Source organism: Pelophylax lessonae (assembly GCF_965119305.1).
Source record: "Pelophylax lessonae genome assembly, chromosome: 7".
Lineage (NCBI taxonomy): Eukaryota > Metazoa > Chordata > Amphibia > Anura > Ranidae > Pelophylax > Pelophylax lessonae.
Genome location: NC_138774.1, coordinates 122,289,879 through 122,314,964, shown reverse-complemented (window position 1 = coordinate 122,314,964; position 25,086 = coordinate 122,289,879). Strand labels below are relative to the sequence as shown.

The following is a 25,086-nucleotide window of genomic DNA, read 5'->3' as shown; positions in this document are numbered from 1 at the left end:
AGGCATTATGGGTCGTTTGAACATATCATTTTTTTCCACAGGTTTTTGGAAAATGTGGGAAAAAAATGAAAACTTTTTTTTTTTACACAAAGTTGTCAATTTATAGGATATTCCTAACACATAGCATGTACACAGCAAAAATGACACCCCAAAATACATTCTGCCACTCCTCCTGAGTATGGCAATACCACATGTGTGAGACTTTTTCACAGCCTAGCCATATAGAGGGGCCGAACATCCAAGGAGCATCATCATGCATCCTAGCCACTTGCCTAGGCCTATTTTTGACATTTGGTGTTTACAAGCTAAAATCAGTTGTTTTGCTAGAAAACTGCTTAGAACCCCCAAACATTATATATTTTTTTTTAGCAGAGACCCTAGAGAATAAAATGGAGATTATTGCAATATTTTTTATCACACCGTATTTGCGTAGCGGTCTTCCAAACGCAATTTTTTTGGAAAAAATTCACTTTTTTTAATTAAAAAATAAGAAACCAGTAAAGTTAGCCCAATTTTTTTCCATAATGTGAAAGATAATGTTACGCCGAGTAAATAGATACCCAACATGTCATGTTTCAAAATTGCGCACGCTCACGGAATGGTGACAAACTTTGGTACTTAAAAATCCCCATAGGCGACAATTTAAAAATTTCTACAGGTTGCCATCTTTGAGTTACAGAGGAGGTCTAGGGCTCAAATTATTCCCCTTGCTCTAACGATCGCGGTGATACCTCACATGTGTGGTTTGAACACCGTTTACATATGTGGGCGGGGTTTCTGTATGCATTCGCTTCTGCTCGCGAGCTAACGGGGACAGGGCGCTGTATTTTTTTTTTTTTTTTTACTATTTATTTTATTTATTATTTTTTATTTTTACACCGTTTAAAAAAAAAAAAAAATTGATCATTTTTATTTCTATTAAAAGAAATGTAAATATTCCTCGTAATAGAAATAGGCACGACAGGACCTCTTTTTTGTGAGATCTGGGGTCAAAAAGTCCTCAGATCTCACAAGTACACTAAAAGATAGAAAAAAAAAAAAAAAAAAAATAATTCTAATATAAAATGAAAAAAAAAAAAAAAGGACCTTTAAACCGGTTGCTAGGCAACAACATTTTCCGTAGCTCCGGTCCTCCAAGACCATAGAGTCAAGTGAGGGCAAGCTTGCCCTCACTCGACATCCTGTCTGTGAGGATTCGGGACCGGATCGTTTTCCCCGCTGCCGGCGGGTCCGGTAAGCGGGGAAAAGGACCGGAACGCGTCGGGAGGGGGGGTGCGCCTCTTCCGCCATCCCGGAAGGGTGATCCCACGGCGAATCCGCCGCTGGGACCACCCCTATCGGAAAGCCAACCGTCCACCGTTTAAAAAAATACCAGGGTTATGGCAGCTATCTGCTGCCATAACACCGGTATTTAGGTTTAAACGGACGACGTATATAAACCTTTTTGGACTTGGACATGGTGGCTGTATGAAGGGTGACAGGTACTCGGGTACTTTGTTGGGCAGGTGACAGGTACTCTGGTACTGATGAGCAGGTGGCAGGTACTCGGGTACTCCGATAGGCAGGTGACAGGTACTCGGGTACTCTGATGGGCAGGTGACAGGCAGGTGATAGGTACTGATGAGTAGTACTCACTGACTGATAGGTGATAGGTGATACTGTACTGATGGGTACTGATGATCAGTACTGATACGTGATAGGTACTGATGAGTACTGATGAGTAGTGATGGGTACTGATGAGCAGGCGGCAAGTACTTGGGTACTTCAGGCGTCAGGTACTCTGATGAGCAGGTGGAAGGTACTCGGGTACTCTGATGGGTAGGTGACAGGTACTCAGGTACTCTGATGACGGGTACTCCGTTGACAGGTACTCAAAGTACCCGAGTACCTGTCATCAGAGTACCCGAGTACCCGTCATCAGAGTACCCGAGTACCTGTCAGAGTACCCGAGTACCCGTCATCAGAGTACCCGAGTACCTGTCAGAGTACCCGAGTACCCGTCATCAGAGTACCCGAGTACCCGTCATCAGAGTACTCGAGTACCTGTCATCAGAGTACCCGAGTACCTGTCATCAGAGTACCCGAGTACCCGTCATCAGAGTACCCGAGTACCTGTCATCAGAGTACCCGAGTACCCGTCAGAGTACCCGAGTACCTGTCATCAGAGTACCCGAGTACCCGTCATCAGAGTACCCGAGTACCTGTCATCAGAGTACCCGTCATCAGAGTACCCGAGTACCCGTCAGAGTACCCGAGTACCTGTCATCAGAGTATCCGTCATCAGAGTACCCGAGTACCTGTCATCAGAGTACCCGAATACCTGTCACCAGCCCATCAGAGTACCCGAGTACCTGTCATCTGAGTACCTGATGACAGGTACTCGGGTACTTTGATGGGCTAGTGACAGGTGCTCTTTATTGGGGGGGGGGGGGCAATCAGTGTGTTTGGGGTGCACTGTACTTGGTAACTAGCTGTTACCACAATCTCCTCCTCACACAGGATCAGTGTGTGAGGAGGAGAACACGGTGACAGCTAGTTACCGTGTTCTCTGTTGACATTTGTGACCGGCTGTGATTGGACACAGCCGGTCACGTGGTAAAGAGCCAATTTCATTGGCTCTTTACCTAGATCGGGGATCGACTCTGTCCGAGGGACGAGCCTCGTCCCCGATCGCTGCTCTGCGCGCCCCCGGGGGCGCGCATTGCAGAGAGAACGAGCGGCTCGTGCTGGAGCCGCTCATGTGATCGGCTGTGATTGACACAGCCGATCACGTGGTAAACAGCCAATTTCTATTGGCTGTTTACCTTGATCAGTGATGGGCTATGTCTGAGGGACGAGCCTCATCCCTGATCGCGCCGCTGCGCGCCGCCGGGGGCGTGCAGTAGCAGCTAGAACGGGCCGACGTCATATGACGGCGGCCCGGATCTAGACAACCACTTTGCCGACGTCATTTTACATGACTCGGTAAGGAAGTGGTTAAACACTTACTAGCTTATTAAAGTACAAAGGAGCAATAATTACAAGCAAAGTCCAGTACTTCACAGCAACTACAATGCCTGTACAAAAATGCAATGTATTTTCCTGCTGAACTTGTAATGTCCTTTAAAACAAGCTCCAAAAACCAAATATAATACAGAACAGCTTTTTTTTAAAACATTCTTGAAAAAGAGACAACTTAGAAGCTGCAAAGGCTGAAGATAATGAATTAAATATTTGACATAAAATAACAATGCTGCACACAACTCTGATGAAGTGGAAGAAAGCTACTAGGATGTCCCGTACTTTACTACACATATGCCTGTCCTAAGTCACTAATGTTACACACATGGGACAGACACCACTGTACTTTCAATGGTGTCATCACTAAAGCTTCATGCACACTAGAAAGCTAAAAACTGCTTTAGAAATGCTAGACCAAAAAAAAAATTAAAAGTTTTAGCGTTTTATGCCAGTGTTTAGCCTAGTGTTCAAAGCTATGTTTAGTAGCTGCAGCATTAAGGAGCAGGGCCTCCAGTGTCAATAACAACCAGTAAATACCTGTTTTTTAAGGAGTGGGCACAGAAGCCGACTGCGTTGCCCTTAACAATGGAGTCATTAGCTGTCAACGGGGTTCCCCGATGGCAGGTGTGTGTGTGTGTGTGTGCGTGTGTATATATATATATATATATATATATGGAAAATATTGCCAGCAATACAGAAAAAAATATAAAATAAAACGGTGTTGGGGTCCCCCAATCCATACCAGGTCCCTTGGGTCTGGTATTGGTTTCAAGTGAAACCTCACGCCTGTTTTCTATTATCTTGGTGTGGGGTTCCCCTAAAAATCCATACCAGACCCGAAGGTCTGGTATGAATTTTTAGGGGAACACCCCCACCAAGATGATAAAAAAAAAATATGATGTGGGGTGCCCCCTAAAATCCATACCAGACCCTTATATGCGCATGCAGCCTGGGAGGCCAGATAAGTGGAGGGGTAGGAACGAGCAAGCATGTGCCTGCCATGTTGATGGGGACAAAGGCCTCTTTGCCCACAACCCTAGCCGGTAATTGTTGGGGTCTGCGGGCGAGGCTTATCGGAATCTGGAAGTCCCCTTAACAAGGGGGGCACCAGATCCTGCCCACCCCATGCGAATGAGTAGGGATACATAGTACCCCTACTCATTCAGCAAAAAAAAAAAAAACATAAAATGTACATGAAAACACAAGTTTGACAAGTCCTTTATTAAAAAATGTGCCCCACTGTAGACCCATTGTCATCACGACACTCGCCACCACTGCCGACCGGAAAAAAAAATAGTAAATCCTCGGTCCCGATGACTCCCGTTGTCTGACAGCTCTTCAATAACAAAGAGGCAGGGCCACGCAGTGATATTACCGGGTGGCACCACCCCCTTGTGACGCTACTGACTGAGGGCATGCTGGGAGACAGGTTTCTTTTCTATCACTAAACTCTCCTGCCAAAAAGCACTAATAAAAGCCTGTGTGTGCATGAACACACAGAATAACATGCAGGGGAGTTTAAACGTCTGATGCCCAAAATAGCAGCTGTAAAAACACCAAGCAATGTAAGAATGGTCACAGAACTTACTGGAGATTGAGCGGTATTTTTCATTGTAGCGACTTACCAAGTAATGGAAGTAATACGGGATAGTTGTATGGCATTACAAAGAGATTCACACAGGTAAGGGTGGTGCTTGCTTTTAAATACCCGAATGGGTGTCCAATTCCACTGTATTTTCCACTACCGCTCACAAAAACCTGAAAGTAATAAAAAAAAAAAAAAAGATCTGTTAGGATACAGGAAAAAATAAAAATAAAAAAAGGTAGGAGTTAAAATCTAAACCATCTCAACAGAATGTAGTCTCGTACAATACTACCATGCAACACCTCCCACTGAACCAGACGGTGCACAAACCAGCCGTAGCGTCACAGGGCAAAGTGTGATAGAGATGCAATTCGTAATTAGTAATTCGCTTTCAATTGCTATCCTGCACTAGAAAACTTACAGATATAATTTAATCAAGGCAAAAAAACACTGCGCTAGAGTAAAAGGAGCTGCCAGCACTAGGTAAAGAAAAAATAGTGCAGCGCTAAATTGAACATGAACACAATATATGTATAATGAATAAATAAAATATACATACAAAATGTAGACAATTAATAAACTAGAAGAGAAATGTTTGTGAAGGCAAACAGATAACCAAGTCTAAATCATTGATCCATACGAGGAAAAACACCTCGTAGGAAGGAAGATGAGTAATGTAGATAGAGAGTAACTAAGATGTTCCTACTTCACACCCACAGTGAGTACCAAAATCTGCTTACCAGAATTCAATGACCACTAAGTTATAGGTGGTCTAATCAGGTACGGGGAAGCAGGTCTCCCTCAAACTGAATCCACTCAGAAAACTCGGTCCACTCTCAAAAGACAACAATCAAATGCGCTTCCATAGTGCAGTATCCAACGAACGCTTTATTGTTAAAATAAATAATTGCATTTACGAGATCCAGTACTTGATATCATCATAAACGCATTAACCACTTGACGACTGCCCGCCGCAGATTTACTGCGGCAGGCAGCCGCTCCTAGGCAAAGCGACCTAGCTCTAAGTCGCTAGCTCTCAGGAGGCTAGGGGCCGACGCTCCTGCCCCCGATCTTCAGCCGGGGAGCCAATGCGTGTGTCAGACGGCTCCGATTGCTGCCTGACACCCACCATCTCTCCCTGCTGACAGAGGAGGGACGGCTGATGTAAACACAGCCGTCCGTCCTTCTCCCTGAGATGATCACAGAGACTATGTGATCCTGCTATATAGTATCGCATGTCTCTATGGTCATCTCACAAGTCATGCCCCCCACAGTTAGAATCACTCCCCTAGGGTCACATTTAACCCCTTGATCACCTATACTGTTAACCCCTTCCCTGCCAGTGTCATTATTACAGTAACAGTGCATATTTTTAGCACTGATTACTGTAGTAAGGTCACTGGTACCCCCAAAAGTGTAAAAAATGTCAGTTAGGGGTCCGATCTGTCCGCCGCAATGTCGCAGTCCCGCTAAAAATCGCAGATCGCCGCCATTAAAATAAAAATGACATAAATCTTTCCCATAGTTAGTAGACACAATCGCTTTTTTTGTTTATATCGCCAAAAAAAAAAAAAAAATTTGCACAGGTGATCAAATACCACCAAAAGAAAGCGCTATTTGTGGGGGGGAAAAAAGGACGTCAATTTTATTTGGGTACAGCGTTTCGCACAACCGTGCAATTGTCCGTTAAAGTAACGCAGTGCCGAATCGCAAAATAGGGACTGGTCATTAAGCAGGAAAATCTGCCGGTCTTAAAATGGTTAACAAGTGAACATCGGACATGTGCGGCGTTCCTGCGGGCTTTCCTCCGGGCTCTCGGCTCAAACAAAGAACCGACCATTTGGATAGGAGTTATGTGAGAACGTCACTGTCATAGGCCCCACCCTAAGTGTTTTGTTACAAGGAACCTAGTATTGGGATAGGTCTAGACCACGTCACCATGTGGATCGACCATTTAGAGGGCTGCTGCGCCATCTTAACTGCTGGCCACTACCGGCCCGTACTATAAAGCATTAAGGGAAAAAACAATGGCCCACATAGGAACAACAAAAAAAAAAAAGTAAAATGTGTAAATTTTGGTTAAAAAAAAAAAAAGCACAGAGAGGAACCAAAGAACACAGGAATACCGCAAAACTAAACCATGATCTCTCAAAGCAGTATTGAAGATAAAAAAAATATAAAATCAGGCATTATTAAAACAATTATTGTCCCAATCAACAGTCAAGCCGAAAAGGACATATGATTTCATATAAAATATCCAACGAGTTTCTAACTTGGATATAGACCTCTCCAATGGGGCACAACTTTATCCAGGGTAAAAAAAATATGATTTTTGTAAGATCTTACCATAAAATCGGACATCAGAGAAAAAGATTTTACGGTAAGATCTTACAAAAAATCTTATTTTCCCTATCGTCCGTCGACCGACGCAGCCACATCTCCATGAGCTGAGTGGGATGTCCCAAAGCAGTGTAGGTATGAGGGGTGGGAAAAACGCAACCAGATAGTAACGTCAACTCCAAAAGGCTAAACTTAGCCAATCGGGCAACATGGAGCTCAACCAAACAGCAGGAGCTCACCCAGAAAAAAAGACCCCGAAGTAGTACAAAACATTCTCTTAGGAAACAGCAGCTTGCAAAACATTGCGGCCAAAAGAGGCATCTGAAGATGCCAACAAATCCATCTTGTAAAATTTGGTAAAGGTGTGCACAAAAGACCAAGTCGCTGCCTTACAAACCTGTACAAGAGGCCTGATGGCGAAAAGCCCAAGAGGCACTCAGCGCTCTAGTAGAATGCGCCTTTACAGGGAAAGGAGGAACCGGACCCTTGATTGAATAAGCCTGAACCACCGTCTGCCTGATCCATCTCGAAATGGTCGCAGCGGACACAGCCAAACCTTTGCAAGGACGATCCGGAAGGACAGAGTCCGACTTCCTGAAGGACTTACTAACCGTCAGATAAACTCTTATCGCCCGAGAGATCCAGAGAGTGCAGGGCAACTTCTGACGTTTAGGCTTAGGACATAAGGAAGGCAACACAACGTCTTCATTCAGGTGAAAATCCGACACCACCTTAGGAAGAAAAGACTGATTAGGTCGGAGGACCACTTTATCCCGGTGGACCACCAAATAAGGTGAACGACAGGACAACGTCGCCAACTCAGACTCCGCGGGCAGAAGTGATAGCCACTAGGAAGGCAACCTTGTGCGACAAAGAAAGCAGAGAAATCTCCCTAATATTCTCAAAAGGAGGCTTTTGAAGAACAGACAAAACCAGATTAAGATTCCCACGGAGGCAACGGGGATCTCCTCGGAGGGGCCAGATGACGCACCCCCTGAATGAAGGTGCGAATCAAACTATGAGTAGCCAATGGACATTGGAAGTAAATAGCCAAGGCCGACACCTGGCCCTTGATAGTCCCCAATGCCAAGCGCTGCTCAACCCCTTTTTGCAAAAAGGCCAGAACCCCAGCTATCAAAAAAGAGCGAGGGTGCAGCTGCGATTCACACCACGAAATGTACGATTTCCACATACGATGATAGATCTTCCTAGAGGTCGATTTCCTGGCCTTCAAAAGGGTAGGAATCACCAAATCAGAGAGACCTCTATTCCTCAACACCTTTCTTTCAACAGCCAAGCCGTTAAAGCCATCGACCGTAAAGTAGGATGGAAGATCGGTCCTTGAGTTTTCCCGCAGAGGAAGACGCCATGGAGGATCCACGACCATTTTTACCAGTTCTGCGTGCCAAGACCGCCGAGGCCAGTCTGGCACACCAGAATCAGAGGAACGCCTTCCATGGCGACCCGGCGAAAAAACCTCGGCAAGAGAACGAGTAGAGGGAAGGCATATAACAGGCAATACCGACCCCAGGGAGCCACCGGAGCGTCTGTGGGGTCGGCTAGAGGATCCCGAGACCTGGCCACAAACTTCTGAACTTTCCCGTTAAGGCGAGACGCGAACATATCCACCTCCAGAGTACCCCACCGGGTACACAGGAGATGAAACACCTCCGGATGCAGGGACCACTCCTCCTGATCCAACACCTGACGACTCAGGTAATCCGCATGCCAATTCTCCACACCCGGGATGTGGACCGCGGAAAGAGCCGGACATTGTGTTCCACTCATGCCAGAATCTTGGCCACCTCCTTGGCCGCCAGGGCACTCCTGGTGCCCCCTTGATTGATGTAAGCCACAGCTGTGGTATTGTCCGACTGGACCTGAACCAGAGAGCCACGTAGCCGACTCGTCCAGTGAAGCAGGCAGAGCTTATTCGCTCTCAGCTCCAGGATATTGATCGGCAAGGAAGACTCTGTCGTCCAAGTTCCCTGGGCACAGAGCTTCCCCAGCACTCCACCCCAGCCTGACAGGCTGGCGCCTGTGGTGATCACCGTCCAAAACACCTGCAGGAAGGACTTGCCCTGGTATAGGACAGGCGATTGGAGCCACCAAGAGAGAGCCGACTTCGTGAGATGGCTTAACCGATTCTTCTGGTCTAATGACCGAGGATCTCGGTTCCATTTTGACAATCTTTCTGCAGCTGTCTCGTGTGAGACTGAGCAAATGGGACGGCTTCGAAGGTCGAGACCACCAGACCCAGGGCCCTCATGCAAGCCTGCAAGGAGGACTTATTGGCCTTCATCAGCAACCTGACCGCCCCTTGCAACTTCTGAAGCTTGTCCAAGGGAAGAAAGACCCTTGCCAGAGCACAGTCGAGGATCAGCTTTGGCAACATTGACCGTCCACCCGAATTCCCGAAGGGTCCGAATGGTGATGGAGACATTGTCCAGCAGATCGTCCAGATACCCCGCAATGGAGATAGCTCGTTGACGCAACAAGGTCAGCACAGGTGCTAGAACCTTGGTAAAAACTCTGGGAGCTGAGGCGAGACCAAAGGGTAACACCAAAAATTGAATGTGCTCCTCTGCCACCGCAAAGTGGAGAAATCGCTGGTGTCCCTCGAATATGGGGACATGGAGATACGCATCTTTGAGATCGATGGAAGCCATAAAATCCCCTATTCAAAGATGCCACCACCGACCGAATGGACTCCATTCGAAACTTTTGCACCCGCACAAAGCGGTTGAGAGCCTTGAGGTCCAGAATTCCTCCTTTCTGGGCACAGTGAACAGGTTTGAATAGAAACCTCAAGAGCGTTCCTGTTGGGGAACTTGCTCAATCACCCCTTGAGCCAGTAGATCTCGCACAGCCTCCCGCAGATTCTTCAAACTCTCTGGAGACAGGCGAAGATTTGACTGAAAGAACCTGTCCCCGGGCCAGGACCGGAATTCGATCTTGTACCCGAAACAAACCAGTTTGCAAACCCAATTGTCCTGAAGGAAGGAAGTCCAGGGTTCCTGAAAGAAGCGCATACGTTCCCCCCACCCCTGAGCCGGGTGAGGACGCACCTTCATGCTGAAGAGGATGTGTCTGCCGCACCAGACTGACCGGCCCTGGTCTTGCCCCAGGCTTTTTAGCACCTCCAGAAGTTCTGAACAGCTTGCCTTTTTCTTGCGCCTTGGAGGCACGAAAAAAATTTTGTGAGCAGAAAAGGAAGGACCCCGCTTAGGACAGCATGTCTTACCCTTGGAAGATTGAGGAAGAAGAGTACTCTTCCCGCCAGTCAGTCCCTTGATCAACTCATCCAGTGAGTCACCAAATAACCTATCTCCCAGAAAGGGCAGGTCAGCTAAGGCCTTTTTAGAAGCTTGATCAGCCGACCAGTTCTTCAACCAAACCATGCGTCCTAAAACAATGCCCACGGCCGAGACCCTGGCCACCAGGGGAGCAGCATCCATAGACGCATCACACAGGAACACCAGAGCCTGGATCACCTGGTCCAACAGTTCCAGCTGTTCCGGAAGAACAGTCTCGGGGTCCAAAGTCTCCCGCAACCCCCTAATCCATTCCCTCACCGTCTGTGAAACCAACACAGACACAAAAACCTGTTTCAAAATGGAACCCACCAGCAAATGAAGATGGCGGGAAAGGGATTCCTCCCTGTGAAAAACAAAAAAAAGGGGGAGGAGAGAAAGCACTCCTCACAAGAGTCAACTAAGGACACCTGGGTATATTGGTGAAAAAAAACCTTTATTTAAATTGTGAAAGTATCATTGATTTCATACGAAAAAACAAAGACTCCCATATTAAAAACAATAATGAGAATAAAATAAAATCCCAGTCGATAAAAAAGAAATAAAGCACCCACGTATAATAACAAAGCACAGTGGAAACAAGTTAAAAATATCATTGAGAGGCACTGGAGAGAGCTCACAGTGTCACCAGTGATTAAGAAAATCGTAGGCCCCCGGCCCCTTATTACAGCCAGAAGGGCCACAAATTCGAAGGACATTTTAGTCCACTCCGAATTTCAAAAGACTTACGATCGGAGCAATTGGTTAACATCTCTGCCTCCTCTAAAGGGCATGATTGTCTGTGGACATTGTTCCATATGTAAATTTGTCTGGAAATCCGACTCTTTCACTAACTGCGACGGTACTAAGTCATTCCACATTGATGGATTCATCAACTGTGCTACCACTAGAGTTATTTATCAACTAATCTGTCCATGTGGAAAGACATACATCTGCAAAACAAAACGCCAATAGAGAATAATGATAAACGTGCACGTGGCAAATATAAGAAAGAACGATGAGAAAATTTTGGCGCTGCACTTCCTGGAGCATCATAACCATAATCATAAAGAAAATATTCTGAAAAGAATAAAAAAACTGAGACCGGAGTCCCAGCAGGAAACCTAGGTCATACTTCTTCTCTAGGCAGAAACAAACTGATGTGCTGGATTGTGCAGTGGGGGTTTATGCCAAGAGAGACAGCCCCCTGGGCGTGTGTATTCAAGTTGTACTGCCTAGACTACTCCTGATGGGAGGAGCATAAACCCCACTCAGCTCATGGATATGAGGATGCGTCTGTTGACGGACGATAATTTATTGGGCATCTATTTTCTCTATCATGATGTTTTGCATAATGTTTTGGACAGGTTATGTTTAGGGTTGAGCGAACACGAACTGTAAAGTTCTTTAATCAGAACTCAGTCAGCGTGCGATCTACATAGATTTTGTTGTGTGGGTGCAGTGCACAATCTTTTTACCCTGCCCTGAGCCCAGTGACAGAGAAAAATTACTTTTATCTGTCTGTTAGTTAGGTGGGCGGCTGGTGCACTTATGCAAGCTCAGTGCACCAGCACCGCATATGTGCTTTTGTGAAATTTTTTACACCTTTTTTTGGCAATACCCTCCATCTGGGGCCTCTGCCGCATTATTCAGTGTGCATTGTGAGCTATATAGCTATAAATTTCTGGGTCTTTAAAAACACCCTTTTTGGGCTAAAATCCACAATTTTATAGCCCTTTCTGCATCTGTCATTGTGAGATACACCCTTTAGATACTGTTGTTCTATTCTGCTATTCAAAAAACACCCATTTAGGGCAAGATCCTAAATTTGAGAAATAAGAGGAGAATGTAAAAAAAGGCACCTGGCCCCGGTTGTGGTGCTGCTGGTGGAGCTCCTGTTGCAAGGAGAGGACGTGGTCGATCTGTGCCAGCTACATGCACAAGTGAAACACCTTCCTCAGGTGCGAGTAGGTGACAGAACCTGCAGCAGTATTTGGTCGGGCCTAATACGGCTCTACGAATGTTGAGGCCAGAACAAGTACAGGCGATAGTAGATTGGGTTGCTGACAATGCCTCCAGTTCCGTCACATTGTCTCCCACCCAGTCTCCTGCTGAAAGATCAGAGTTGGCACCTGCAGCCAATGTCCATCAGTCTTTCACCTCACCCCCTTGCAAATCAGCCAAGCAGTCTGAGCAGCAGTCTCTTCTGCTTTTTGATGACTCTGTTAGCAGGGTTTCCCAGGGCCATCCACCTAGCCCTGCCCCAGAAGTGGAAGAGATTGAGTGCACCGATGCCCAACCACTTGTGTTTCAAGATGAGTACATGGGAGGACCATCGCAGCATGGATGATGAGGAAACACAGGTGCCAACTGCTGCGGCTTTCGGAATTGTGCAGACCGACAAGTAGCGCAGGGGTGACGACTGGGTGGAAGATGATGTGGAGGACGATGAGGTCCTCGACCCCACATGGAATCAATGTCATGCAGGTGACCTGTGTGGTTTGGAGGAAGAGGCGGTGGTCGCACAGAGCCACCAGCACAGCAGAAGAGGGAGCAGGGTGCAAAAGCAGAGCGGCTGTCCCCTAGACAGTATGCCTGCTACTGCCGAACGCAGCAAGGGACCGAGCACACCAAAGCCAGCGCCAAGGAGTTCCCCAACGTGGCAGTTCTTCAGACAATGTGCTGATGACAAGACATGAGTGGTTTGCACGCTGTGCAATCAGAGCCTGAAGCGAGGCATAAACGTTCTCAACCTGAACACAACCTGCAAAGCACGAGCTGCAGTGGAGTAGACACCTCAAAAACCAAGAAAGGTCTCTAGCTCCTCCTGCTTCCTCTTCTGCTGCAGTCTCGCCTTCTTCATCCACCTCTGTAGTGACAGTGGCACCTGCCACCCCCCAAACAGAAGATCTGCCAGCAACACCACCACCTGGGTCACCATCTCCACAATGTCCAATGGAAGCGTTCAGCTCTCTATCTCCCAAACACTGGAGCGGAAGAGGAAGTACTCCCCTACCCACCCGCGATCCCTGGCCCTTAATACCACCATTTCAAAATTCCTGGCCTTTGAAATGCTGTCATTCCACCTGGTGGAGATACAGAGTTTTAAAATTTAATTTAATTTATTTATTTCAGGTACTTATATAGCGCTGTCAATTTGCGCAGCGCTTTACATATACATTGTACATTCACATCAGTCCCTGCCCTCAAGAAGCTTACAATCTAAGGTCCCTAACTCACATGCATACACAGTAGGGCCAATTTTTTTTTTTTACAGGACTTAACCTACCAGCATATCTTTGGAGTGGCCATAAGCCTTATGGCGGTGGCTGTCCCACTGTACGTCGTGCCCAGCCGCCACTACTTTTCCAGGCGAGCCATCCCTTCCCTGCACAACCAAGTGGGGGACAAAACAGGTGTGCACTGCACAACACCACCTCTGGCAAGGTGCACCTAACTACGGATACATGGACCAGTAAGCACGGTCAGGGAGGTTATATCTCCCTAACAGCACACTGGGTAAATGCAGTGGCGGCAGGGCCTGAGGCAGATAGCAGTTTAGCGCATGTCCTTCCACCACCGAGGATTGCAGGGCGCTTCAGTTTTCTTCCTGTTGCTAACTCATCCTACTCCGCTTCCTCATCCTCTACCACCTCCTCATGCGGTCAGCATAACACCTTCACCACCAACTTCAGCACAGCCAATGGTAAACGACAGCAGGCAGTTTTAAAACTTGCCTGTTTAGGGGAAAAACCCCACACCGCGCAGGACTTGTGGAGGGCCATGGAAAAACAGACCGATGAGTGGTTGGTGCCAGTGAGCCTAAAGACCGATAATGGGCGAAATCTCTTAGCAGCTCTGGGCCTAGCCGGTTTGACGCACATCCCTTGCCTGGCGCATGTGCTGAATTTGGTGGTGCAGAGGTTCCTTAAAAATTACCCCCATATGTCAGAGCTGCTGCAGAAAGTGCGGGCCGTCTGTGCACACTTTCGGCGTTCTCACTCTGCTGCTGCTCGCCTGTAAGCGCTGCAGCGTAACTTCGGCCTTCCTGCTCCCCGCCTCATATGTGACGTGCCCACAAGGTGGAACTCCACCTTGCACATGCTGGCCAGACTGTGCGAGCAGCAGCAGGTGATAGTGGAGTTTCAGCTGCAGCACGCACGCGTGACTCGCTGTGCGGAACAGCACCACTTCACCACCAATAACTGGGCCTCTATGCGAGACCTGTGTGCCTTGTTGCGCTGTTTCAAGTACTCCACCAACATGGCCAGTGCCGATGACGCCGTTCTCATCGTTACTATCCCACTTCTATGCCTCCTTGAAAAAACGATTCGGGCGATGATGGAAGAGGATGTGGCACAGGAGGAGGAGGAAGAGGGATCATTTTTAAGGCTTTCAGGGCAATCATTCACAAGTGGCTCCGAGGGTAGGTTCCTGCACCCACAAACGCCAGGTACACAATTGTCCAGCAAGGGCACAGTTATGGAGGATGACGAGGTGGAGAATGAGAAGGAGATGGAGGAGGAGGAACCATTTTCACAGCAGGGTGGCACCCAGACCATCTCATGGCCATCACTGGTGCGTGGCTGGGGGGATACAGAGGACATATCTACCACAGAGGACAGTTTTTCGTTGCCCCTGGGCAGCCTGGCACACATGTGCGATTACATGCTGCAGTGCCTTCGCAAGGACCGCCGATGTCTCCCACATTATAACTTGTGCGGATTACTGGGTGGCCACGCTGCTGGATCCCCGTTACAGGGACAACGTGCCGTCCTTAATTCCCTCACTGGAGCGTGATCATAAGATGCGTGAGTACAAGCGCACGCTGGTAGACGCGCTGCTGGTGGCATTCCCACCTGACAGCGGGGGCACAGAGGAAGCACAAGGCGAAGGCAGAGGAGGAGGAAGAGGTAGCCATCGCAGCCGGGGCACCACCAGCACCTTAGAAGGCAGGTTTAGAATGGCTGAAATGTGGAAAAGCTTTGTCAACGCACAACAAACAGCACCACCAGCTGATATGGAACGTCTTAGCAGGAGGCAGCATTTCACCAACATGGTGGAGCAGTGTGTGTGCACACGCCTAGACGTACTGAATGACTGGTCTGCCCCCTTCAACTTCTGGGTCTGCAAATTGGGCACATGGCCTGAGCTTGCCCTTTATGCCTTGGAGGTGCTGGCCTGCCCTGCAGCCAGTGTATTATATGAACGTGTATTTAGCACGGCAGGAGGCGTTATCACAGACAAGCGCAGCCGCCTGTCCAGAGCCAATGTGGACAAGCTCACGTTCATTAAAATTAACCAGGCATGGATCCCACCGGACTTGTCCGTACCTTGTGCAGAATAGACATGTATACCGGCCTTACCCAGCCATTGTTGTATTTTTGATCTTTCTCACTCTTTTGGGGTGTACCCTAATGGGATAGTAGACAGGACTCCCTAGATTATTAATAACAGATAATAAATTTACAATAATAAGACACCGTACAACATCTGGTTGGAAAATTTTTAAGGCCACGGCCGTTTATTATTTGTTTATTTAAACAAACGTGATAAAAGATTTTCAACATTATAAAACACTGAAAACAACCCGGTCACTATGACCCAGGTTGTAAGAATAAACAAATTCAACTTAATAATATTATCCAGAACAACATTAATACACAGAACAAAACAAGGGAGGGAGGGAGGGGAACACCACAGCTCCGTTCCAGTGAGGTGGCTCACCAGGGGTTTAGGAGGGATTTTTGAGCGGGAAGAGGGGAAAACTCAACTAATCTCCCCAGATACAAGGGAATTTGAGCGGGAAGAGGGGGAACCGGCCCAATCTCCCCAGACACAGGGACAAATTTGAGCGGGAACAGAGGCTGAATAACCCCAGGTCTTAAAAGGTCAACTAAACTTTCCCCAGCAACAATTTTACCTCACCCTGTGACTGCTAATAACTAGCCTACACCAAGTTATAATCCCTGTCCCCATACCATGAGGAAAAGGGGGCACAAAATGATGTCCCTTTTCCTTTCATTTAAAAAAAAAAATAAAATTAAAAACAAAAACCAGTGTTGGCTAACTCGTCCCCCTCCACCGCCGCTTCCACCTCAATCTCCTACTCCATATGGACCTCGTCCTCCTATATCAAGATTATTATTTTTTATTTTTATGTATTTTTTATGTTATTTTAAGATATTTCCCTATCAACATTTGTTTGCAGAGCACTTGCCAAGCTCTTAACAAAATTTTACTGCCATTTGCAGCCCTCTAGCCCTTTCCATTACTTTTTTAGAGGCATTTTAGTGCTCAAAAGTTCGGGTCCACGTCGACTTTAATGGGGTTCAAGTTCGGGTTAAGTTCGGTCCCGAACTCAAACTTTTTTGCGAAGTTCGGCCGAACCGTCGAGCCCGAACATCCAGGTATCCGCTCAACTCTAGTTTATGTTCCTTGAAACCACATTTAATATTACCAACATGTTCAGAAAGACATTCATATAATTCTCACTTGGTACGACCAATGTATTGTTTGGAACATGAGCACTAGATCATGTAACTGACAAATATTGAAGTGAATGTAATAAACATATTGTCATAATTTTTTTTGCGTTTTTGTTGACTGAAACATACGTACATCTCCTCTCCGTGAGAGAATTGATTTGACAAATGCTGCACTTCCTACATGGAAAAAAGCCTGTCATCCCCTGAAAAAAAAGAAATTGTTTTGGGATGGTCAATGACATTGGGTGCGACCCTATGTCGCAAAGCTGGAACACCTTTATATATTATGACCGGATGATCCGGGAGGGCAGAACCGAGTACACCCTGTCGTTTTTTTAGGATACCCCAATGTTTTTTTTTTTAATATTTTTCGAATTGAAAAAATGTTGACTAGAATAACTGATAATCACAGAGAATCCACATTTTTTATCAACTGGCTTCACACTGGTCTCTGCCTTCCCACTCAGCTTAGTGCCCCTATCTATATTAGCCACCTGTGTGATCGTGTTATCAATGCCCTCTCCAGAATAACCCCTCTCTAAAAATCTGGTTTTTAGAATATTGGCTTGTTGATAAAAAATCTGTGATATTCGTGCAGTTGTGCCTAACACGTTGGAATTGACTTTTGAGAATTGCATTCAACCAGGATCTACAATGACAACTTGACAGAGGGATATAGGTATTACGGTCTGTTTCCTTAAAGTATGTGGTAATAATGGGTTGTCCATCCTGAACCTGAATATTCAGTTCAGTAAATGTATCTCAAAGTCACTAACCTGTGCTGTAAGGAAATGCACTTATCTTGATTCAAGTTCTCAATGAAAAGAGGACGTCATTAATATACCTTTTCCAGAGCCGTAATTGCTCTGGGGGGGTTGTCCCAAATCACTTCCTCCTCCCAAGGCCATGAATAGATTGGCTATACTCAGAGCTAATTAAGCACCCATGACGCCGTGATTTTGTAACTCTGGAGAGGACACTGATAACACTATCACACAGTTGGCTAATGTGGATAGAGGGACTATGCGGAGTAGAAAGACAGAGATCAGTGTAAAGCCGGTTGATAAGAAATTTGGATTTTCTTTGACTACCAGTTATGCTAATCAACATTTTTCCATTAGAAAAATACTCAAAACACATTGGGGTATCCTAAAAAATGACAGGGTACTGGGTCCTGTCCTCCCAGATCATCCTGTCATAATATATAAAGGTGTTCCAGCTTTGCGATATAGGGTCGCACCCAATGTCATTGACCCTCCCAAAACCATCTCTTTTTTTTTTCAAATCGATGACCGGATTTTTTCCACGTAGGAAGTGTATTTGTCAAATCAATTACCCCACAGGGAGGAGATGTACATCTTTTTAGTCAACACAAACACACAAAATTTATGACATTAATATGTTTATTACATGTACTTCAAAATTTGTCATTTAAGTGATTCAGTGCCCATGTACCAAACAATATATTGGTCATACCAAGTGAGAATTACATGTACGTCTTTCTGAACATGTTGGTAATATTAAACGTGGTTTCAAGGGACATAACCTGTTCACACCTTATGCAATACATCATGATAGGAATTTATTGGGCAGCTATTTTTTTGCCCTGGATAAGGTTGTGCCTCATTGGAGAGGTACTAACGTGATCAGATCTATATCCCAGTTAGAAACTGGTTGGATTTTTGATATGAAATCTTATGTCCCTTTCGGCTTGAATGTCAATTGGGACATTGTTTTATTAATAATGCTTGATTTTATAATATATATTTTTATGTTCTGTACTGCTTTGAGAGATCGTGGTTTAGTTTTGCGGTGTTCCTGTGTTCGTTGGTTCCTCTGTGCTTTTTTTTAAATAATATTTACAAATTTTACATTGTATGTTTTATTTATGCTAATCCATTGGATGGCAGCACCTCTTATTTTCGTTTCTATGTGGCCTGGCGTTTCTTTCCCTTAATGCTTTATAGTACGGGCGGATAGCAGGCAGCAGTTAAGATGGCACCGCGGCCCTCTAAATGATCGATATATGTGGTCAAGACCTATGGCCAGGCGACGTTCTTTGTGACAAAATGTGCAGGGTGGGGCCTATGACGGTGAAATCATCACATAACTCCTATCCGATTGGTCGGTTTTTTGTTGAGCCGAGAGCCCGGCGGGAAGCCCGCAGGAATACAACACATGTCCGATGTTCGCTTTATGCTTTTATGATATCAATACTGGATCTTGTAAGTGCAACAATTTATTTTATCAGTAAAGTGTTAATTGGATACTGCACTATGGTAGCGCATTTTGATTTTTGTCTTTTGAGAGTGGACCGAGTTCTTAGACCACCTATAACTTAGTGGTCATTGAATTCTGGTAAGCAGATTTTGGTACTCACTGTGGGTGTGAAGTAGGAACATCTTGGTCACCCTCTATCTACGCTACTCATCTCCCTTTTCACCGGTGGTTTTTTCCTCGTGTGGATCAATGCTTTCGACTATTTGCCTTCACGGACATTTCTCTTCTAGTTTAGTTGTCTATATACTTTATGCATATTTTATTTATTCATCATACAGATGAAATTAACTTGATCATCACTGACAGCACAAACTTTAATTTCCTTCACTTTTATAAAATGCACTCATGCACAGGACAGAAATGCAATGAGCAAGCCTTAAAAAAAAAAATAACATCCAAAAATAGCACAAAATGTGCATAATTCAAGCACAAAATCCCGATGCTGGCAATACTTGAATCAGCAGAGATTCACAAGAGGATTGCAGAAATATGCAATCTGTTATGGTTGGAGTAGGATATATTTTTTAATCTGCTATTGAGACTATATTTCTAAGAAGGTAATCTTTCTCCATCTTTGGTCTAGTCATCACAGGTTGAGATCTGATATTAAGTTGAGCTCAGATTGTCAGCACACAAGTGTCTCCACATTTGTATGGTAAATGTACTGAAGGGCAGATAATGCAGCATTTCTGGGTCCTGCACCACCTATTGGGTTTTCCATAGACTTTATACACACACACACACGAATCACAGTGCCCCTTTAATTTACATACCAACCTGTAAAGCCCCAGTCCTATGCAACAAGGGTGGCAATAGCCTCTAAGTGAAGGTGGAAGACAGTGGGATGTCTGCAGTTGCTGGATAGCCTGGTGTACACATAGATGCTGAAGAGACACTTGAGGAGGTTTGCCAGCAAGGCCTGACTAACATTATTGTGGAACCAAGACTGGGGCTGGATAGGGGCTTGGTGTGCATGCAAGCCAGGACTGTAGCAGATGTAAATTTTGCGATTTATGCAATGGAACTGGTACGTGCTGGGCCCTATTTCAGGAAGAGCGTTTGAATTTCAATAGGGAAGAGAACACGACTTGTTAAAGAATAAGGTACAAGTATTAAAATTGTTCTAAAGGCAAAAAGGTTTTGTATCTTAATGAATTCTATGCATTAAGATAAAAAAACCTTCTGTGTGCAGATCCTCCCTCAGCCCCATAATACTTACCTGAGCCCCATCTCGAGCCAACAATGTTGCACTAGAGACTCGGCTGTCTCCCTCCTGATTGGCTAAGACACACATCGCCATTGGCTCCCGCTGATGTCAAAGTCAGTGAGCCAATGAGAGGGCGGGGAGGTGTGAGGCCAAGCCGTGACTCTGTGTCTGAATGGACAAACAGAGCAGCAGCTTAGCTCAGGTGCCCCCATAGCAAGCTGCTTGCTGTGGGGGACTCGACAGGAGGGAGAGCCAGGAGCGCCGGCAGGGGACCCAAGAAGAGGAGGATCTGGGCTGCTCTGTGCAAAACCACTGCACAGAGCAGGTATTAGGCCCCTTTCACACGGGCGGATAGGCTTCGACGGACTCCGCTAGCTCAGCTGGGATCGCTCCGTTGATCCCCCCTGAGCAGCCGGAAGACAGGTACGTCTCCGCTCGCTGTGCAGAGACAGGCCTGTCAGAGTCCCGTTCTCCTCTATGGGTGGATCGGATGAAAACGGACAGTCTGTCCATTTTCATCTAATCCCACCCGCTGGACGGATGGCGAACGTATCGCCATCCGTCTGTTTTCAGTGGATCTTGTCGGATCGGATGCCAGACTGGTGTCAGCGGACACATTTCCGCTGACAACCGCCTCCCCATAGAGGATGATAGGTAGCCTGATTGGGTCTGCCTGAAAAACGGACAGGCAGACTTGATCGGTCCAATCGTGTGAAAGGGGCTAACATGTTTGCTATTAAAAAAAAAAAAAGAGAAGACTTTAGTATTACTTTAAGCTGGATTTACTCAGGAAGGTGAATTCAGACAGACATTATTTGGAGCCCAACACTAGGAGTGAGAGAATGAATATTTGGCTTTAAGGGTCCGTATGCATATAAAAGGAGCGCTGTCATTCTTCTGTGAATAAAGTCAATGATGTCGACATGATGCATTTATGCTGAAAGCTCCATATAGGATCTAGCGCATTTGCAGGTTATCCATAGAATGAGAACTCAGAATAGCAACTGGGATTAACCACTTGACGTCCAGAATATTTTATCCCCTTCATGACCAGGGCATTTTTTGCTATTGAGCACTGTGCCACTTTAACTGGCAATTGCGCTCTCATGCAACAATGTACGAAAATGAAATTTAAATCTTTTTTTCCACACAAATAAAGCTTTCTTTTGATGATATTTGATTACAACTGTTTTTTTTTTTTTAAATGTTGTTATATAAATGAAATACAGAAAATTCTGAAAAAGAAAAAACATATTTTCTACTTTGTTATAAAACATATCCAATTAAATCAAGTTTATTCGTACATTTAGGCCAAAATATATTCTGCTAAATGTCTTTGGTAAAAATCAAACTGCATTTTTGGGGACACTAGTATAGTTCTGATAGTGACCAAGATACTGATCTGTACAGACCCTATACTGGTAATAGTTATCAGTGACTTATAGCGGCAGGGAATCTAACTGACACTGACTGGGAGGGATGCTGACTGACATGGATATCGCTAATGACACTAATTCAGTGGTAATACTGTACAATGTACTAAGAGCACTGGCTGGGAAGGGGCAAATTAAGGGGTTAACTGTGTTCTCAATAAGTGTAATGTGTGCTGCTTTTACCAACAGATCTGTCTTCTTTTCTCTTTGAAATTAGACTTGATTTCAGGGAGAATACAGACAGATCCCTGTCTATGCACAGAAGTCTGTGTGTTTGTCAACACAGAACCTGCCACAGCCAATCAGCATGTTTGAGCCAAAATCAGATGTGCCACGGGGCCTGACTGTGCTGTCTACTCGCCATACCATCTACTGTGAGCGAGTCGGTAAGAGGTTAGGGAGGAACTGTTCTCTAGAAGCTGTGCCCAAAAAAAAAAAAAACTAGTCATCTAGTCATAGAGCACACTTTGCAAATATACAGCTATTCGGCTATACATACATAAGTGCCTAGGCACCCTCACACAGGGATGTTGATGAAGTTATCTCTCCTGTGGAGACATAGTATTTGGACAGTGAAACTATTCTGCCACAATACGATTAGTCTTCCCAGCCATTGGCTAGTTTTCCAGCATGATCGTTTCACAGAAGCCAGTCATTAGATTGCTGTACACATATTGGCTGAACTGGCCAGGAGCCTGCTGCTCTCACTCAGTTCAGAGAGAGAGAAGGAGAGGGATCAAGATTGGGCTCTGGGAAGGCAAGCCATGCCAATGCATACCAATAAAATGCAATATAAACCAAACATAACCTACCACTAAGTTAATCAAGACTTTATGTCCAATGAGAAGCACAAACATCTATCCACATATTTAAGAAAAAGGGGTCAGGACTAAAAATATATAGAGAAGCCTGGGATGCACAAAATTACTGAATTGAAGGTTGATTAATTCATCTCCGGTTGTAGAGATTCCTTAAAAGGCAAACCTGGGTGAACTGGCTATTAATTTTAGTTTCAGAAGCAAGCTACTCTGTTTACATGTAATTAGTAGCCTGCTCTGAACACATCTGGTTCCTATATTGGTCTGTTGACATTTACAACTAGATTTCAGCTGTAATATGGTAACATTTATCCTGTGGAAGCCAAGCTGCTGTCATATAAAGCTTCTCATACAAGAAAGTGATATTTCCTAACAAACCTTATTTCAAAAGAAACAGCAGCTTCTATTTAAAGCAGTTTATCCTCATCTCAAAGAATTCCAACTGTTCTGGGAATACAGTCAAAATGCTAGACTAAAAATCATACAGTTTCAACCAGCAGAGCTTTTAAGATCTCCAAATACAACCAATTAATGATTGTGTTCCAGTTTGTGAGACTAGGAGTGCCGCCAATATTCAAATTACCTGACTGTACCCATCTCCACCACTGGCACCCATCACCTGTGGAGCAGGACATGGCACAGATCCCAATGATCAGAGTTTTTTCAACACAAGTATAACTATTCTAAGCCATGCAAACCTTTTAAACTGAACCATAAAGTCTAGGGGTGAAGGAATAAGGAGAAATACTTACCTTTTTTCCCCACTCTGGCAGGCTCCCTTGATCCATGTGGTTAACCCAGCGCTGCCTCCTCTCTAAAGAGCTCCAGCAATGGATACACTCCAGTCTCCTTCACGCATAATATAGTTCTAACAGCCTTGTATTGCACGCAATGACACAGAGGGACTGCCCACAGGCTGGATCATGGTGCAGAGATTAGGGTAAGTAATAAAGCCTCTTCATTATCCTTCTAGACTTAAACATTTAACCCTTGTAGTGGACCCTTGCCCCTGAGCCTTCCAACTGTTTTTTTGTTAAACATTCCCTCTCAGTTTTCTACAACACAAAGTCGAATCATTGTGTAGTCCAAGACAAGAGATAGGATTACTTGAAGAGAACACTACATTTCTGACCAGATCAGTTTTTTTTTTTTTTCTTTCACTTGATATAACAAGACATTTTCAATGTTGTATTACTCTGTGAAGCCTCTTCCAGGCCCGGTCTGTAGACTATGCTTTATCTTTTTTTGTTCATACAGCACAACCCCATTGTAGGTTTTGCTGGCAACCTTAGAGAACTAGTGTCTGATTAAAGAACAACTTAATATATTGATTTAAAATGGAACTAATCCCTCTTCTACTTTACAGACAAGGAAGCTGCCATCTTAGCCTCTGTTTGATCTGCAGTTGCCCTGGTTGCTGCACATGTGATCAGGTATGAAATCAACCATTTGATGATTTGACAGTTCAGAAATACAAGAAAATGTGACTGTTGTAATTCACAGCATGCCTTGAATTATAATTGTCCTAATTGCGTTTCCCCTCAACTGAACTGTCAAGCTGTTAAATCATCAAATGGTTGGTTTCATACCTGATCACATGTGCAGCAACATGGCAACTGCAGATCAAACAGGGACTAAGATGGCAGCTTCCTTGTCTGTAAAGGATAAGCTACACCCTTTTTTCTTATTAACTGGCAGAGTCACAAGCTTTAGAGACCTCAACTTCTGTCCTAAGCCAACACAATGCCCCTCCCCTCCTCATGCGAAGCCCTGCCTTCCTGCCTTCTATTTTCAATATTCTAATGTCAGAACCAACCGTCAGCCACACTACAATTAGCAATAAAAGCTGTTTTGTAATAAAAAATAAAAGGGCAACCAGGAATTGCTTTATCCTTACAGGATACTTTGGTTTTGTTTTTTTTTAAAACCTCAGCGGCTAGCATAGGATGTGCCATCCGGGGAGGGACTTGTGGTTACCTGTTCAGGAGTTTATGGATGTACCTATTTGATGTGTCTCCAGTTTGGACTTAAGCCACAGTAAATTACTGTTGCTTGGTCTATTGACGCCAGCCAGGCTTTCGCCAATCCTTGGTTGCTACAATTCCAAGGTTTTCTACCCTCTACCAAATACATGAGCCATCCTCCTGAAATCCACGATACCCTCCTCATTATTTACGAATGACGCTGATGCGCATGTCCTGTTCTATAATACTATACAGACTATCCCATTAAAATGCTCCAGATGAAGCTTTCAAAAAGGCGAAACATGTTGAGCAATGTTGAATATGTATCTATGAACTTCTGAATACAGCATCAGCTGGTCTGGTTGGATGGCAGTCCCTGATTTTGGTCATCCTTCGGCAAGATCCTTCTGATGTCAAGTATTTGCCTACATATAAGTTTGCAATACTCTCTGTATATTTTATATGGAATTAACATTCAAACAAACTGCTACAAAATTTGTATATAATTTTTGGGCCTTCCATAAGGTCATATTTTTACATTGAGTGTTTTCCCCTGGTTTTATATGAATTCATAAATAAAAAATAATTTTAGTAATCTTGTTGCGCCAAAAAATCCTTGTCTCCCAATCCTTCCTGCTTTCAAATATTTTAAGGATTTGGCATCATCAGTATAAATTT

At 45.0% G+C, this 25,086-nt stretch overlaps 1 protein-coding gene across 2 annotated transcripts in view; it reads right to left on the bottom strand.

Moving 5' to 3' along the window:
* The window catches only part of LOC309560003 (integrator complex subunit 6-like), a 227,018-nt gene that overhangs the window by 43,175 nt on the left and 158,757 nt on the right, over nucleotides 1–25,086 (bottom strand). For both annotated transcript variants that reach the window (XM_082263487.1, XM_082263488.1), the window contains exon 9: nucleotides 4,626–4,758. In XM_082263487.1, the coding sequence (XP_082119613.1) occupies nucleotides 4,626–4,758 (133 nt within the window). The remainder of the gene's footprint in view (nucleotides 1–4,625; nucleotides 4,759–25,086) is intronic.